Genomic DNA, 19,887 nt, shown 5'->3' with positions numbered 1-19,887 from the left:
TGCGCGCATACTAAACAACTGTACATATTAAATTTAGTGACTTTAGCTTTGTTAGTTTTCGAAAAAATCAGTTTTATTTCATTTGCGGGGGCGGAAGTGGGCGTGTCAAAATTTTTAACTAGTCAATATCTTAATAGACATTAAGCTAGTTTAAATACCAAATTAATTATCAGTAGCTGTCATAGTTTTGAAGATAATCTGTTTTATGTAAATTACTATTTGATTTTATTATTTGATGTCTCTAGCTGTTATACCTTTTTAAGAAAAACAGTTTTATGTAAATTCAGTAGGCATAAGGGGGCCAAAATTCCAATTAACTCTAGATATTTACATACTACACGAGTCCGTACGGACGGACAGACGGACATGGCTAGATCGACTGGGCTGTTGATCCTGATCAAGAATATATGTATATACTTTATGGAGTCGGAGAAGCTTCATTCTGCCTGTTACATACATTTTGGCGACTTTAATATACCATTTCAAAATTTAAGAAAAAAAAACAAACAAATTTATAAAATGACAAATTAAAATCACCAGTCAGTTTTAGTTGCTTGCAAAATTCTGATCTTTTTTAATTTCTGTTGTCTAAGCTATTTGTTTATGAATGCACTGTCTGCCTCCCGCGATCTTTATAAATCACATACATTGTGTTCTATTTATTAAGTTATTAAGATGCAATTCAGTTTATCTCCTTTTTGGTTTCCAGTCCAGTCATGCTTATAGTTTCAGGTGATTTTAATTTTCCTGCATTAGCATGGTCACTAACGGATGAATCAACTATGTTGCTACCCTCTATGTCACATGGCCTATGCTTTTTTTTATCTGAAGTCGATGTCAATCGATCGAATCATTTGTTCTTCCTTAAGACACATTTCATCCTACATCAAATTTAAAAATCGATCTGCCCTCTCTATCACCATTACTTGGTTCTAATAAGGTACCTTTAACTCGGTGCTTTCGTAAGACAGACTTTGCCAGCCATAATGAAAACATTGCTACTACCGAGTGGTCTTATCTGAACAACTGTACGGATATGAACTCAGCTGTTCGCTTCCTTTATGATACTCTGAATTCACTCTTTGATATTTGTGTGCCTCTTGGTAGGCAGGAGCGGCTTAACAAACCTCCCTGGTTCTCTCAAGAGTTACCCAATTTGAAAAATGTGCAGTCGCTCGTTCAAAATTCATGACTTCAGTTTTCTTCTGACCCTAAATAATTTTATAACTTTGTTAATTCTAAGCGTAAGATCTCTGTGCACCCATTTTTTTGTCCTTTCGAAATAAAAAAGCTAGCACTGATCAGACAATTGCCGATATGTTTGCGAGTTTTTTCAAAACAACTTATTCCTCAACGGAATATCGAGCAAATTCATATCCTTATCATTTAAATAATTGTATTTTTAATCCAGTGATTGGTGAAAGTTCTTTTCTTATTGAACTTGAACTAGTTAAACCTGTTTATTCACCGGGGCCAGATGGTCTACCTGGATGTGTACTCAGGTTCGTTCGCACAGAATTATGTGAGCTCATTTTAAAATTGTTTTCATTGTCTATCGAATCTTCCTCTTTTTCATCTACTTGGAAGGAGTCGTATATCATTCCTCTGCATAAAAATGGCAAAAAGTCCGAAGCCTCTAACTATAGGGGTATCTCAAAATTGTTCGCTATTCCGAAAGCCTTTGAGAAAATTATAACTTCGCAATCGGAACATTTTTGAAGCTCTATTATTTCGCAATCCTAACATGGGTTTGTGAAACGTAGCCGTTGAATTATGCTTTTTATACCCTTGCAAAAAGGGTATATTAATTTTGGTCAGAAGTGTGAGACGCATAGAAGGAAGCATCTCCGACCATATAAAGTATATATATTCTTGATTAGCACGACGAGACGAGGTCAAATAGGCATGTCCGTCCGTCCTTCTTTTGTTTTTGTCTGCTCTTTCGCAGTGATAACGGTGCTTTTAAGTATGTACCCAAAATATGTGAAAAAAATACGTTTGAAGCTCATTTGTCAGAGTTATTTTCATAAAGCTGCACGTGAGTTTTGTTAACAGTTGTCTGTTAACATTTAATTAAATAAAATAATATTTTTGTCTTTCTTTTTAATTGTATAAAGCTATTTATTTCAGTTTAGTTCTTCACTTGTTCACATTTATCCAAAGAGTGAGCTCAAAAGCTTTCTGATAGTCGAGATAGAGATTTTGAGCTTTTATTTATAGATCGACCTAGTTAAATGTAGATGAAGAGAGAGAGAGAGAGAACTTCGACTACATAACTTCCCTATCGCTTAAATTAAGACTCTCCTGAGTTTTACAATTCGTTTATTTATATATTAGTGTTCGGAATACAATTCTGGTAGATTATGTTACATTTCAAGTCTGATATTTCTTCTTTCTTTTTATGTTGGAGCTATGTACATTATTTAAATTTAATTTTCTATATTTCGGTTCATTTTTGTGTCTTAGAGACTTATAATTTTTTATATATCCTTCGTTTCTAGTTTCTTTAAAGTTTTCTCTTGTTTGAATTACAGATGTAATGTAGTGTTCCTTATATTTTAGAATGTTATGTATTATTTTTTGTCACAATTTCCATATTCAATATTCAGTGGAGTATCTTGTATTGTAGAGTGATAGCTGTTATTATAATATTCTATAGCTTTACTAACTTTATCTTTGATTGATAGATCTTTGTTTTCAAGATATATAATTCTTATCTTTTCCGTTAGAGTGTTATGAAACCTTTCAACGTCTGCATTGCCAGTATGACTGTTCGGTTTCATAAAATGAACTTCTATATTCTCATTCCTTAAATATTCTTTTATTTTTACACTATTAAATTCATTATCAGTTATTCATTTTTAAAATTTCCTCTTTGGGATTTGTACGAGTGCATTTTTTCGATTATATGTAGTTTGATTATTCCGATCCTCAAGGTAGAAAGCACTAGCAAACTTTGAAAATCGGTCAATAAAAGTTAGAAAATTACATTTTGAATAGATATCCATATGAACAATTTTTTTGTATTATTTGGTGTTTCTGTATATTTAAATTTTTCTTTAACTGGATTCCTATCATATTTACACCGATTACAAATTTCACAATTGTTAATATACTTTTGGATGTAGTTTTGAAGGTTTGGAAAGTAAATAATCTTTATTAAACTTTGGTAATTTCCATTTATACCGGAATGACCAGTATCATATTTATGAAATCGATCAATTTCTTTATACAAATCTTCTTCGTTTTCAATATCTTTTGCGTGAAATAAGCATTTTACAAATTTTACATTTTTATTGCCTTCGAAAATTTGGATGATTTTGTTTTGAAATTTGTTGTACAGATTTTCATTATATTCACTGAATATTCCTACATTGCCTTTTATGATATGATTCTTCAAAATTTTTTCCATTCCATTTTTAAGATCATTTAAATTTAAAAAAATTTTCTTATATCTATTTTTATATTCGAACTCCATAGTTTTTTCCTCTGTTACGATATGTTTACGGCACAAATTTCGTCTTTACGTATTCGACTTAAAAAATCAGCTTTCATCCTTTCCTGTAATGTATGATACGTTTATGTTAAATTCGCTAAGCTTAACAAGCCACCTATAAAGTATTTCATTAAGTTCTTTTCCGTTATATTTAATTAGCAGGCATTTAAGTGGTTGGTGATCGGACAAAATGTCGAATTTAACCCCATAGAGATATGGACGGAAATATGCTATTGCCCACACTATAGCTAGTAATTCCTTCTGTATAGAAGAATAATTTTTCTCATGTTCATTCAATGTACGACTTGCATAACAAATAGTATGTTAAGCTGGAATTTCTTCTTGAAGTCCGGATACTAATTTGTCAAATGCAATCATGAAGTTAGGCTCATCAACATCGATCTTAGCATCCTTTTTAAGGCATTTAATCAATGTATAAGCTACTTGAGAAAAATCCTTTATGAACTTTCTATAGTAACCAGTGATTCCTAGACAAGCTCTAATTTGTTTAACATTTCTCAAAATTTTAATCTGAAGAATGCTATTAACTTTCGCTGGGTTAGGCTTAATTCCTTCGGGGGTTAAAACATGTCCAAAAAACTGAGTTTCTTTGGAGAAGAAATTGCATTTATTGATTTGAATCTTAAGATTTGCTTTACAAGGTTTTTTAAAAATTGTGTGAATATGGCCAACATGTTCTAAAAAACTAGTGGAAAAAATAAGGACGTCATTAAGATAGACGACACAAATTCTATTTATTTCTTCTTTTAAGACTGTGTTTATAAGACGTTAAAATGTGGCAGGAGCGTTTTTGAGCCCAAATGGCATCCTGTTAAACTCGTAGTGCCCGTGGTTGATAGAAAACGCTGTCTTTTCCCTGTCTTGTTCCTGAACGAGAATTTGGTGAAAGCCTTTCGCGAGATCTATAGTAGAAAAATATTGCGCTCTTCCTAACTTATCTAATATATCTATATAGGGGATAGGAAATTTATTTTATTTAGGAAATTTATCATCTACTGTGTTTTCATTCAATTTGCGATAATCAATGACAATACGCCATTTTGTTTTCCCACTGTTATCAGCTTTTTTGGGTACGAGCCATAAAGGTGCATTATATGGAGAATTGCTCTTACGTATTATTCCCTGTTGTAGCATTTCTTCAATTTGCTTATATATTTCTTGCTCATGTATTTGAGGATATCTATAAATCTTGCACTATAAAGGTTTATCCACTACTGTTTTTATCTGATGTTGTATTGCTAAGACACTGACCTTCAAGAAATATTAACGTTTTAAATCTACTTAAAATTTGAGTTAGAGCATTGTTTTCCTCTTGATTTAAATCATTGAAAAGAATTTTCTGTTTTCTATCGTCTATTTTAATTGGTTCAATTTGATTTACCTCCTAGAGTATGGTGAACTATTTTGAAATTGAAAAGTGTTATTATTAATTGTGATTGTATTTTGATAAAAATCAATAATAGCATTTAATGGCTTAAGAATGTTTTGCCCTATTATAGCATCAAACGATTTGTTATTAAATCAATTTCCAACTCATTGTGGCATCTTCTTTAAATTCGAAAGGCAGATCAGTTATAATTTCTTGCGTTATTAGCGATTTTGAATTTAGAGATAAAAATGATATTGGATGACACAAAGTTCTTCGGGGGTATTGTAATAACTTGTCCCTGTTTAATATGGATGTTGTTGAATCAGTATCAATCAGGGCAGTGATGCTTTCATTGTTTACAGTTAACTTAATCAAGGGAAGTGATTTTTCGAGGCAGTTATATGAAAATTTGTATGGCAAGAAAAATTCTTTGGCTCAGACATTGATTCAGAAGTAATGTTCCGGTTTTGATTATCATTATTGAATTGACTACAATCAGCTTTATCTGCATGGAATGATCAATGCTCATTTTTGACACATGGCTTTGTTGGCTTGTACAGTTTTGATTTAATTTAAATTTTGTGTTCCTGATCGAAAGTTTCCTGAATTAGATTTTACATTTTGGTAATTGTTATTATGTTTAGCATTTTGATCTTGGTTATTATAATTTGATTTGTGAGATCGGTCTCTTTGATTATTTGTATTATTATTTTGATATTGATAGTTTTGATTTTCCGTTTTGTTCGATTTTTCGTTACATTGTGAAAATTTTTGTTTAATATTTTGAGTTCTAACAAGACCTTCAGTTTCTAATAAATTGAAAGCTTCTCTTAAATTTTTAACATTTCTATTAATTATGACTGAAGCTAAATTTACATCGATATTTTTCAAGAATGTTCTTAACTTAGCTTCTTCAGCACCATCATATTCATATTTTTCATTAATTTTACACATTATATTTCTTAAAGATTTAAAATATTCTGTAATATCGTTTTTGTTACTTAGCATGAACGCTTCTTGGTAAAATTGATTATAAGATTCCTTTAGGTCGTCCCACGACGGCTTGGCATTCTCGATGGTTCTCATAACATCTAGAGCTGCGCCTTGGATGTTGTTAAGGATGACACGGCGAAAGACGTAGACTCCTGCAGTAGATGTGGGAGGTAATAGTGAAAATATCATCTCCACTTCACGAATAAATGATGATAGAGCCCTTGAGTTGTCTCCTCTGTACTCGTGAGTGTGGTGGGCATCCTTAAGGATGTCTCCAAAAGATAAGGTGAACTCGTTTGCCATCGCTACCAAAGAAATAGTAGCCGCTGTAGTTCTTTAGAACTTACAAAGAAAAATACTAACAGAATAAGTTCTATTAGTTTCCGTCGCCAATCGATACCAATCGTTCTTAAGAACTTGTCATCGAACAAGTTGTTCGCTCCGGGATACTTGTGTATATGTATGTGCACTTTATGATTTAAACACACAGACACACATACATACAGAAAATACAGTTTCAAATGCCGGCACGCTGCATAGAAAATGCACAAGTTTTGACAAAACGTGCCTTTCAGGTTATGTGTCCTTTGCACAAGGTTGGTATGTATGAAATTACATACAAGCACGAATTCGCACAAACTGCACTTAAGTGAGTTTAATGTTTTTGGTTACTCCGTCGACTGCGCCAGTTTTGTTAACAGTTGTCTGTTAACATTTAATTAAATAAAATAATATTTTTGTCCTTCTTTTTAATTGTATAAAGCTGTTTATTTCAGTTTAGTTCTTCACTTGTTCACATTTTTCCAAAGAGTGAGCTCAAAAGCTTTCTGATAGTCAATATAGAGCTTTTGAGCTTTTATTTCTAGATCGAGCTAGTTAAATGTAGATGAAGAGAGAGAGAGAGAGAGAGAGAGAACTTCGACTACATAACTCGTGCATCGAAGAAAAATTTAATGGGAAAATTATTAGCGTTTTTAACAGCTTTACATATCTAAAACATATATTATTTACAAATGTTGCTAACAAGCAACTTTCTGTAGCCCTCAAACCGGTGGGCATGGCAACTTAGCATTTCGACCTAAATTTTTCTTATACTGATATAAAAAGATTAAGAGTGAAAAAAAATGTGCATTCCATTGGGAAAAACTTGGGGTCAAAAGGGTTAAAACGTTTTTCTACTTTGACGGCTATAGGAAGGGTATACAAACTTTGGCGCTGTTGAAGTTAGGCCCGGCTCTCTGGTTTTTATGTTATTTTTATGCACAAACTTCTAAATAGTGAAATAGACTCGCCTGAGTTATTGGCTTATTGGTTAATCTGTCGCTACCATGTAGACGGAGTAGACATCATATAATACCTTTAACCCTGAGTCGTTATTCTACTAACTATGCCTTGTGTTAACATTTCAGGGTCCTCTGCTCTGAGTACAACCTTCTATTTCCTGTTATCTGCTTAGAGTCTTCTATTACTATATGTAAAACATATATCCTTTCCTATTTAGGTCATAGAAAGCTAGAGTATTATGATTTGTTTGTCTGTTTTCTCTAATGTGTATTTGTGCGATGTAGGGCTGCACCCCTCGGTCGGTCGGGTGGAAAGTGAGAAGCGATCTGTTTGAGCTCGCGCGTAACAGGCTTTGCCTTCGTGCCGTACGTCAAAACTTTACTGGCGTTTCAACGCTGTAACAATGTCAACAATACAAACGAACCAACTGTTTGCTTCCTGCAGACCATCTGATAACCAAGCCGTTGAGATTCAAAAAGCACATCTCAGTTATATCCCTCGACTTTTCAAAGCCTTTCGACAGAATCGGAGTGCACACTATTATCGAGCAGCTAAATTATAAAAGTGAGCTCAAAAATCAAAAACTTCGTCCGTAACCTTATGTCCAAGAGGAAAATTCACATCAAAATTAAAAATGTAATTACAATCGTGGACAAAAGCATTTTGACTTCACGTTGTAAAGTGTAAAATCGCGTATTTCTGGAAGCTGCGAGGAGTAACGGTATCTTAAAAATAGAGAGATGGTATCAAAGCTTATAAGAAACGAAAACGAAACGACATTTTAATGTTGCTTAACAGAAAATGAGTTAAAGTAAACTTTGGTGAAAAATAGGTGTATATTAATAAAAAGTAAACCCTCCTTTGGCATGAATGTAAGCGTACGTGAACTGATTCGACCAATTTTTGAAGCGTTTACAAGGATATTTCGCGCTACGTTTTCTTTTAATGTAAGACCACACATTCTCTTTTATGTTTAAGTCAGGGCTTTGAGGTGGCCAATTTAATGTATTGACTTCGACATCGCTGAAAAACTTTATTATCATATGCACCTTTTGGCATGGAGCGTTGTCCTGTTGCAGCACAAATCAATGTCCAAAGAGCCGGTCATCGGATGTAAAAGCGTAGTCATTTAGGACACGATATTTGTCATTGTTCATTGTTCCACACCATTAAAGGACACGCAATCTTAAAACATAACCGATCCTCCGCCATGCGATTCTCGCTCGCACACAAGCCTTATTATTTTGCGAATATTTCTGGGCAATCTTCAATAAACTTTATTTTTCGATCCATGATACTTAAAAGAGCTTTCGTCTGTCCATAATACTTGTGCATAAAACGATTCTGACTTGTCTAAATATGTTTTGGCGAATGTTAACCTTTTGAACGAGTGTTAGCAAACCATTGAGCTAGCTTCGGAAGATGAAATTGACCCTTAAAGAAAGGGTATGCGGTAATTGAAGAATATAGCCAGAAGCTAATTTGTTTGTCCTCTAATTTAATGGAGTATTGGGTAGAAAAGCTATACGTATGTATACCCAACTCTTTATCAGCTGGCCAAAGTGGTGCACTTTGTTCCCGTAACACAAGTGAGTGTCGAAAGAGCGTTTTCAGCCCCCAAAATGAGGTTGACGGATCAAAGATGTAAATTCGACTATAAGTCACTGGAACAACTGCTTTTTGTCAAATTAAAAAGCAAATAATAAAAAAAAAATTGTTTCTGACCATTTTTAAAAAATTTATTAACAAATTTATTAAAAAAAAAAAAAAATTATATGGAGGGGTAGTCCTTAAATTTCTTTTTAAGGATGTGCAAAAATATTTTGCACAGGAGCTGGATTTTAAAAGTGAGTTTTACTTTGAGTGAAAAAAATAAAAATCATCAGCACTAGTTAGTTATTGAAAAATGTGTGAAAAATAAAAACAATGAAAATATTGGTATTAAATCTATATATAATTATATGAACTCCTTTTTAAGGATGTGCAAAAATATTTAACACAGAAGCCGTTTTTTAAAAGTGAGTTTTTTTTTGAGCGAAAAAATGAAAATAATTTTGATATTGATTATATATTTGATATTTCTTTTTTTTCGATCAAAAAAGAATTTTTTTGGATAATTTATATTAAATTACTCCAAATTAATTATCTTTCTTAAAGAAAATATAAAAATTGAATTTTTAAAAATCTTTAAAAAAGTAATGGTATCGATATAAATATATTGGTGTAATCTATTCTTTCCTAAGTCGTCTATAAGTACATGATTTCTTATTAAAAAAAAAATCATTCTTTAAAATATAAATTAATTTTCTTATTTCCAGGGATGTTACTCATTGGTGTGCGGGTTATTAATGTGTGTGGTTTGTTTGTTAGGTGCTATTACTGGGGTAGCTGATGTATCCGTATCTTAATAGATGATTTGTGTTCCTTGGGGAATGCTATTTTGGTGTTTTTTTATACCCTTGCATAAAGGGTATTTTAATTTTGGTCAGAAGTGTGCAACGCATAGAAGGAAGCATCTCCGATCATATAAAGGTATATATTAGTGTTCCAAAAAATTAAAGGGTTTCTTTAACGCATACGCTCTTATTTTGTTTGAATGGTCTAAAAACCTCTAAATCGTAAATGTTTTATATTCTTGCGTGCATCAGTTGTAATACAAAATTGTTTATTGAAGTCAGGGTATTGAAGTATTTGTGGACTTAAAAATTGGTTTTTAAGTATTCGAAGACTGATTGACAGTTTGTATCCCAATTAAATTCTACATTTTTCCTTGATAGTTTATTGATAAATTGTGCATGATTTGAAATAAATCTGCGGTAGTAATTACTGAAAGCTATAAATCGTTTGGCTTTGTCGCCACTTTTTGGAGTCGGGTTTTCGTAAATAGTTTTAAACTTGCTTTCATCTGGTAGGATTTATTTATTTGTACATTTGTGTCCTAAAAACTTACTTTTATGTCTAAGAAAGAGCATTCTTTCGGATGCAACTTTATACTGTCCTTTCGACAGGTTTCGAAGACATTTCTCAATTTTTGAATTATTCGACTCCCAGAGCATCCAATGACTATTAAGTGATCCATATATAGGAACGTTTGAAAAGGTGTTAAGCTAGTTAATTTTATCGAACAATTTTGGTGCAAATTTTAATCCATAAGGTAATCGTTTAAATCTTTATGAGTGTGACAAAATATATCATGATCGGGCGACTATATCACATAGCTCTCATAGGAAAAATCGTTGGTAAACTGTGAATTTGAACAATAACTTTGTTATTTGCTATGTAGGCCATCCGTTTGCAAACATTAGACTTTTCCGATAAAACGTTTTTCCACTATTTAAGTATGGAAAGAGTAACAAAAAACTTGCAAGGTTTGGCGCAGTCGAAGTTAGCCCCGGCTCTCAGCCTTATATTTATGGAAAAAACTTCCTGTTGTTTAATAAGCATTCCCATAGAAAAAACCAAATGACTCGTAGTACGAAGTACAAAACGCAATGAAAAATTACTCTCTAAAGCAGTGCTTTTTATTTTGGTTGTAATACGATAAATAATAGGTATACTATGATGGAAATGTTTGACGTTATAATAATGATTACGATCAATAACAAAAATGTCTTCTTTGTATATAACATTTAAACTTTTTGTAATACTTACTTGCTCTATTCTAAAAAAAGGTTCAAACTGCGTATCGAAAAAATCTCTTTCAATCCGAGACTTTGATTTCGGTGACGCCCACAGTTGCACGGGATCTGTAGTTATTTCTATATATTTGATTCCATATCCCAAGATAGCAACAATGATAACTCCATTCAACAAAGTAACCCATGGATACGTGGCAAGCAACTTGCCCCACTTGGTAAACGCACATTTAAAAACATATTCGGTACGCGCTCCAAGTCTTTCAAGAAATGTTGTATCGTTTCTTAAATCGGAATTTTCATTAACGTCATTTATATTATTATGGAAATCATTATCTGCAAAGAAAAGAGGAGTTAACAATTAAAACAATATGAAACCTTGCCACAAGAAGAATTAGAGTTATAAGAATAAAACAAAAGGGTCTCTGTTGTTAATTTTTTTTTATTATTCATATGGATTTATGAGCAGAGAAGGATAGTTAAAACATTTACCTAAGATATCTAAGGTATTGTGAAGATAGCAAGGACCGGGTTTCATTAGATTTGAAATAATAAAGGCGGACACGTCAGTTTCAGTTGATTGTAGTTTTTAGATTGATCCTTTATTCAAAATTATTCTTTTGCTTAAGCTAAGTTTACATATATATTCTTATGCTGCGACTTATGCGACAGCTACAAAAGAGAGGGAGATTGTCAGTATATACATACATATTGTTGGAGCGCTTGCATCAAAGTGCTTGGTCAGCATTCACACGCTGGCCTGGCTCTAGCTCATGTTACGCGAATACAAATGCACATACAGAATAATAATAAATAAATAATCTAGTACACATATTAGAATAACGTAATATTATGGAGTTATTATAATGAATATTGCTAATTGAGTAAAGGTAAAATAAAGGTAAAGTAAAGGTGTATCTTAGAAAAATTGTTTTTAGAGCGAAGCTCTCTTAGGCGCGTTGGGGTGGTCGCGGTAGGAAATTTTTTTTAAATTCGTCAGACGTCAGATCTGCAGCGCTTCAGATTTTCCTTTCTCTTCATTGTTTGTGAGCGACAAGGACCGACGACATTGAAACACCCGTGATTGGTCCGCCTATGTCTCTCTGTTTAGTCAGCTGACATCAGCTGAGAAAAGTGCGAGTAAATTATATATGTAAATAAGCTAAAGTTATGTTTAATTTTATGTTATTTTTATTTTTATGGTAAGCGGTTGTGCGGTCGATTAATTCCTCGTTCAATCTTAAATTCAAATTCGATTATTAAAAACTAAAAATTTATTGAGAAACTCTATTTTTGCTTTGATTGGCCACAACCGACGCTGACGGCTGCAAGGTGAATTTTTTGAATCCTTCAAAATAAATTTTTTGAATATGAAAAGTCCTCTCCGCCCACCTACACCCAAAAATACAGTTCTCAGCTGTGCGCGTTCCAATAATTTTCTATTCATTTTGCAATTGGCGCCAACTTGACGGCAATGCAAAAAAAACGTAGTCGCTGACAAATTTCAATATACTTACGTTGTCGCAATGGGAGGCTGGTTCACGGGTATGTTAGACTTTTTTCTTGGTTTGGAATCATCTTCCTTGAAAGATCGTTTATTTTGAGTCATCTAATACGGTTTAATTTTCACACTGCACGCTTGATTGTTTACTTCACTGAATGACTGTTATTATGATTTGAGTATTGAGTACGAAAGGGTAGAAGAAATACTGGGGATGTATTTTGCGTTTCATTTATGATTATGCTCCCGCGTTTACCGACAGGATTTGCTCATGCGCCGTCTGATCAGCAAACAGTGGATAACAGAAGCTATTAATGCATATTATTCATCATCTCAGACACCAAATGAGTCACCATTCCAAATATTTTTCACTGGCCCAGCAGGTTGTGGTAAGACATTTGTGATTAGGCTTATTATGGAGATATACAACAGGTTTACTGACAATGATGGCTATTGTAATGCTTACATAGCATGCGCTTCAACATGCAAAGCTGATGTGGCGATTGGTGGTACTACCGTACATACAGCTCTCAAGATAACGCTTTCAAAATTCCTGCCGTTGTCATCCGAAAATCTCCAATTATATAGATCTCTCTTCAAGTATGTGAAAGTACTGATCATTCATGAAGTTAGCATGATTAGTGCAGAATTGTTAACGAAGATCGATAACCGTTTGAAACAAATTGCTGGAGACCATAATTCTGAATTTGGTGGCTCATTTTAATCGGGGATTTACGGCAATTACCACCAGTCAGAGCAACTCCAATCTACAAATCTATCAAATCCCGTATGGTGGGGCCTCATCTGTGGCGCAGTTTGAAATATTATCAACTTACTGAGGTCACGAGACAGGCCAATGCTGCTTTTGCTTCTATCCTCACTAAAGTAGGCAACGGTGACATTTTAGAACGAGAAGAATTGGAGCTGATTGAATCTAGATTTTTTACTAAAGTCGAAACTCAAATTTTCATAAACTCCCACTGATTTTGGCTGGAGACTTCAATGTCAATTTTGCAGATGAAAAGTCTGCGCCGCTGAAAACTTTTCTTTTCGAAGAATTAAATTTAACAATGAGCAGTAATCCTGCAGAATCTACAACAAGATATAACACAACCATAGATGCTGTTTTTTCACGTTTTTTAACCCACATCCAATCACAAACATATATTTCATATTTCAGTTACCATAAACCAATCATTTCCGTGATAGAGTATGGGAACAATTAGGTTCAACGAAAATATTCGGGAAAATATCTTTGTAAAAAACTGTCACTGTTAGAAAAAAATTGAATACTCCAACAAGTCCGTCCGTTTTTTATACCATACACCCATAGGGTGAAATGGTATATTAAAGTCGCCAAAATGTATGTAACAGGCAGAAGGAAGCATCTCCGACCCCACAAAGTACACCTAGACCTCGCTTTGCGTTGGGGATACGTTCCAAAAAAACACGACGCAAACTGAAACGACGCAAAGTGAATTAAGATTTTCTATAGGCAACCATGGAAAAATCAAAGATAGGTTCCCGGGCTATGAAAATACTAATTTCTAGAAAGAAAAATTGAACAAAGTAAACTTTTAAAAACAAAAATGTTATTGCATTCATTCATAAAAAAAAACTACTTCCATTAAATCAAAATAACCTATTCAATTATTTTATCTTTATGAGTTTTTAGTAGCTTCGTTCGCCAAAAATTTGTCCAGAGTTTGGTGAATAGCTTTTTTTTGTAAATTTAAATAAATTTCTTTGTATCAGTTGATGTTTGCAGCTACCGCCTGGGATACCTTAAAACTTCTGTCATTGTCAGGATCGTTTTTTATAAAAATTCTCCATTGCTTGGTCAATCAAGCCCATCGCTTTTTAAATTTGTTTGGAGGTTAAACACTGTTCTACGAACATTTCTACTAAACCTTCCCCGAGTTTTGATAGCAAGACGCAATTATAAACAGAAGTAGGTAAGCTAGATGTAAATGTTGAAAAACGTAAAACAGCCAATAATTCAAAGGCAATGTTGGTAAAAGTTGGTATTGGCGTTGCCACAATGTCTGATTTAGAAAAAAAAGTTAAACACTCGAACTCAAATCAACGCAACAACGAGAATATAACAACGCACAGTGATAATTAGTACTAATAAAGCAGCGACGCAACTTCGAAAAAACGCAAAACGAAACGACGCAAAGCGAGGTCTAGGTGTATATATATTCTTGATCAGGATCAACAACCGAGTCGATCTAGCCATGTCCGTCGGTCCGTCCGTCCGTACGAACACGCAGATCTCGGAGACTATAAGAGCTAGAGCCACCAAATTTGTAAATGTATAGAGTTAATTGGAATTTTGGCCACGACCCCTTACGCCCCCAGAATTTACATTAAACTGTTTTTCTTAAAAAGTATAACAGATAGAGACATCAAATTTGGTTTATATACTCGTTTAGCTAGCGCGTAGAAAATAATTGTTCCAACTTTTTGCCACGCCCTTTTCCGCCCCGGAATTTACATTAAACAGATTTTTAGCTAAATAGACGCGCAGATATTGACTGTTTAAAAATTTTGCCACGCCCATTTCCGCCCCCGCAAATTAAACAAAACTGATTTTCTCGAAAACTAACAGAGCTAAAGTCACCAAATTTGGTATGTATACTGGCTTAGTATGCGCGCAGAATATATATATTTTAATATGTTGCCACGCCCACTTACGCCTCCATAATTTAGAAAAAACCGATTGGCTCTTGTCAATTTTTTGATCATCGCAATCAAATTTGGCAGACTAATTAATCTTATCTATTTCTAGCAAACTACCAAATTTGATTGAAATCGCACTAGACACATGCAAAATATACGTATGAACGTATTTTGCTACACGCTCCATAAGGGCAGAATAGAATATGAGGCATATTAAAACAATTTAATATACATTTAATATACATTTGGTTTTAGAAATTTGAAATAGTTGTTTCACCTGATATACAAAAAAAAAAATTTGTTTTTTTTTTCGTTTTTTCCTCTATTAGGAAGAAACGATATGTGCCTGCTGCGTTGGATCAGCATACATATGGTACTGTGAGAATAAAACTCATCTGTAACCTAGAGCCTCCTTGAACTGGGAAATCTTCTCCCGTTAGGTCAAGGTAAGCTAAACTAATTTGTACCAAGTTTATAGAGCGTTGAGGTGAGTTATTTTCCTCGCTTCTAGAGACTTCAATTAAATCTTGGACTATGCCAGGGTGCCTGTTGTTTAAATTTCTAAAGTACCTGTCAAGAGTGGTAATTTTTTTTTTTTTATTCAAAATTTTTTTGATTCATAATTGCTTGTATGCGTATGTATTTTTAAACCTTATCTAGATCATTAGCTTGGCTTAGAGCTCTTTTAGTTACACATTTGTTGTGTAATAGGTAAGCTTTATATAATACATATGCGCACAATATTATGACAATTATCAATAGTACTATGTTTGTTAATCTCATATCAGCATTTGATGATTCAATTTTATTTATAACATTTGCAGTGGAGTCCACTGATGTTGCTTCAATTAACTCCATTATGGGTGTTGGTGTTTAGATTATATAAAATAAGATAACATTAAGCCAATTATAATATAGAACAAATGGAAATGTATGTCAATGTTAAGTATGTAACCCGATTATAGATATCGATGGCTCATCAGTCATAAGTAGATCTGATATGGTTAGCAGTAAACAATAAAGGCCTAGTTAATTAAGCTGCTACGGTTAGCTATTATCTATAAAGACGTACTTTGCTGACCTAACACTATGTCGAACTATGCACTGGTGAGCTCGCTATTTTGTACTATAAAATAAATGCATTATTCTTAGTAAGATCAGATACCAATTGTAGCTACATCGGGTGTGCATCGCTGTGTCTTTGGCCCCCATCTCTACCTTTGTAATCTCACTCCGAGGTCCACCCAATTTATGTGTTGGTTGCGACAACCTTTGCCTATATATATATATAAATAAATAAACATTTAATAACTTCAAGAAACACTAACTCTTTCATTGAACAATGGGTATAACGGATATATCATCAAATTTATTTATGCTATTATGAAACATACGTATGGGATTTTTTTTTTTTAATTATTAAAAAGTTTTTTTTTTGTAATTCTAATTATGGCCTCACTGACTTCAAATGGTCCTATATACAACGATTCTATTTTAAAATTCGAAAAAATAGAGACAAAAGATTGTTCGGGAAGATAAAAAAAGAAAGAGAATCAACTGTGTCTTGCACAGCGAGCCAGAGACGTGGAAAAATTAGAGAATGTGGTTGGCTCACAATTCAGGTATACATTTCATTTGTTTTATTGTTTTTTTAAAAAAAAAAATTTCCAACCACATTGTTAGTAAAAGCCTATAAAAAAAAGGTTAGTAGTTCGCAAGATGCACTTTCGTGCTTAAACTTGCTATTAAGCTTATAATTAGAATTATTAGGTAAAGCCAAGTTAAGGCTTGCGCATTTCTGGTGCCCCCTTGCGTTTCTTCGCTCTTTGTCGAAGATCAGCTTTACGTTGATTAACACGCTTTATGCAGCGTTGTCGGTCTCTGTTTTATATGTTTGTACAAATGGGTCTTATTTTCTTCTTTTTTCGAGTATTTCATGTTCTTTGCAGTGTTGTTATTTCGCTGCTGGTATAGAGAAATCCGAAGGGACATCTGAACTGGCCCACAATATTATTATTTATTTATTATATTTTTTTTGTGTAGGTCCTTTAGGACCTCTGTCACGGTCGCCTTGTGAAGATAGCAAGGACCGGGTTCCATTAGATTTTAAATAATAAAGGCGGACACGTCAGTGTCAGTTGATTGTAGTTTTTAGATTGATCCTTTATTCGAAATTATTCCTTTGCTTAAGCTAAGTTTACATATACAGCTGTGTTCACGAAAATAGCAGTGCCCCTAAGCTTTGACTTTAAAGTTGATAAATCATATTAAAAAGACCAAAAATGCACCAATCTTTTATAAATTCATAATCTATATTTATATATAATAATATTAGTACTATTTTGGACTGAACAAAGAGTCCCCCATTTTCAGAAATGAGCAAGATACTGAAGAAAGGGAATTTGAGCTGTTCATTAAAATAGCAGTGACAACTGAGAATTAAAATCTGTCGATTCTAAATTATTTGAAACTTTAAATTCAGGTTAGCTTTGGTTCTTAAGACTTTATACTTAGTTCTGAACCAATTATTGGCAATAGCCGGTTGGCACCTGCGCCGCACCGACTTCAGCAATGCTGACCTGGGATCTGTAGCCATTTTTCATGGAAAACTTCCCAATGCTAAGCCTTATTGGACGGTTTTTTCTTTGTGACGCTTCTCTGAATGTTTCTCCATACATATTTAATGGGTTACCAATCCGACGACTGAGCTGGCCCTGGCATAACATCGATTCCTTCGAATTGAACACAAATTTTTTGAGTTTGATCCTAGGTTTTGGGTCGTTAGACCGGTGATATGTCCATTTTATGGGCAGATTCCATATGATATAGGAGAGCTAAACCTTCCTTATGATGTCCACGTAGATATTTCGATTCATATTTTCATGAATCTTATGTATTGGAGCAAGTCCTTTATATGAGAAACAAGTCCAAATCATGCCGGATTGCTTAACCGTTTTAGCGTGTCGTTTGGTTGGTATTTCGTATATTCTGGGCGACGTACATACTGTTTAGACCCTGCACCACCAAACAGGACTATCTTAAGGACGCGTGGCCCGAGAATATTACGCTACTTTGCAATATGAAGATTCATATGGAGTTTTGTCAAAGTACAAACGTGATTTACAGGCTTCAAAGTCAAGAGTGGGACTTTCCTTCGACTTCGCGGTATTAGCTCTTGTTCTAGGATTCTACACCGACAAGTGACACTCCTTACCGACACGTTTAGATCATGTTTGACGAAATTATAAGACGCAAACTGATTGAATCTGATGTACCTTTTAATGTGACAGTCGTCTGAAGCCGTTTTTACGCGTTTTATGCCACGTTTTTCGAGTTTTTTTGGTAGTCAAGGGCAGCAGAGACCATCTTTGCAGAAGATCTAACTAAAATTTATATTTTTTTTAAAGATTTACCTTGGTTTTTAAGGTTTTCGAGCCACTCCGTCTTCTCAGCATAGCAATGCGTTACTCTTCCGACAACCATGAAAATTTTAGCGTTTCTTGTCTCAAATAATAGTAGAACATAATTATCTAATTAATTACACTTACTACTGACAAATTTGTTAACTTTTTTTTTGCTTTTTTCGCAATTAAACGAAACACTGCTATTTTTGTGAACAGCGAAATTTGTGGGGTTAAGCACAAAAATGTGAAAAACAACTTAAAAATTAGTAAAATTAACGGAATTTTTTCAGTTTTCCTATGCCTACATACCATTTTACAAAACCAAAGTCAAAAAACTGAATGTATAAAAAGGAATATGTAAAAAATGTTTGAATCTTTGTTAGCATCTACTGCACTGCTATTTTCGTGAACACAGCTGTATATTCTTATGCTGCGACTTATGCGACAGCTACAAAAGAGAGGGAGAGTGTCAGTACATACATACATATTGTTAGAGCGCTTGCATCAAAGTGCTTGGTCAGCGTACACACGCATGTTACGCTTGTGCATACATTGCTTATGTGAATATACATATGTATGTGCATATACAAATGCACATACATATATGATCATGCTTAGCTGTATATTTATGTGGCTATGTTTATGTGCATACATCAATGTATATATATAAACATATTCAAGTGCACAATTATATTTTAATGCGTATATGTTTAATTGTTTATACGTGCAACAAAGTGTGACAAGTTCATTGTATTTTTAATGATTATTTGTATGAATATATTACAGTATACACCGATCTTAGGGAGTGGAATGGGACAACTACTGGACGCCAATGATAGTCATTCTAACAAAAAAACAAAAACGTCGGAAACCGAAACGTCAATACCTCTTCAGAGAAAAACTTGCAAAAGTGCAAGAGCTGTACGAGCCGATTTACAACCTTATGACCGGCCTCCATTCTTAATGAAACCATCTGCCCCAAATGCAGTGCTCTTTCGCCCCATCGGGCCAGTCAAATATTTTCAAGCTGCAGGAAGAAGAGATATAGGTTCCCTAACGTCTCCAACGTCGAAAGACAAACTCTCAAAAAAAACCGGTCAGCATGGAAGTGGAAAACCCCGACAGTCAGAGCCAAACCAGCAACTGCGTTAGCGGTGAAGCTCACGGAGGGACCGACAACCTATCGAGGCAGGCAAAGCAAACGACTGTCAACTAGTGGGAGCCAATAAACTAAAACCATTCAAGAAAAACGTTCGCATTGTCGTCCTGCGCTTATTATTATGCACAATTTCCAACTCCCTAAAAAGGTTTTACAGATCTTCGGTCATAAGCCTGGGTTAGTTAATGAAAAAAGCGATAATTTGGGATTTAAACGACCTGGTGGAGCCTGGAGGCCGAAAAGCAAGACGCAATCGAGCATGAGTCGTGCTCCGTTAAAAGCTTAAAGCCTGGCTATAACGGTCACAACATTATGTCAACGCTTGAACGGGAATGCGAGGCAA

At 34.0% G+C, this 19,887-nt stretch overlaps 1 protein-coding gene across 1 annotated transcript in view; it reads right to left on the bottom strand.

The window, feature by feature from the left end:
* The window catches only part of LOC26528861 (NPC intracellular cholesterol transporter 1 homolog 1b), a 154,086-nt gene that overhangs the window by 88,930 nt on the left and 45,269 nt on the right, over nucleotides 1-19,887 (bottom strand). Inside the window, exon 2 of the mRNA XM_047009691.1 lies at nucleotides 10,815-11,134. Within this exon, the coding sequence (XP_046865647.1) occupies nucleotides 10,815-11,134 (320 nt within the window). The remainder of the gene's footprint in view (nucleotides 1-10,814; nucleotides 11,135-19,887) is intronic.

The sequence above is a fragment of the Drosophila willistoni genome (genome assembly GCF_018902025.1).
Source record: "Drosophila willistoni isolate 14030-0811.24 chromosome 2L unlocalized genomic scaffold, UCI_dwil_1.1 Seg168, whole genome shotgun sequence".
NCBI classification, from domain to species: domain Eukaryota; kingdom Metazoa; phylum Arthropoda; class Insecta; order Diptera; family Drosophilidae; genus Drosophila; species Drosophila willistoni.
Note: the sequence above shows the minus strand (reverse complement) of the source record. Positions and strands in the feature narration are given on the sequence as shown.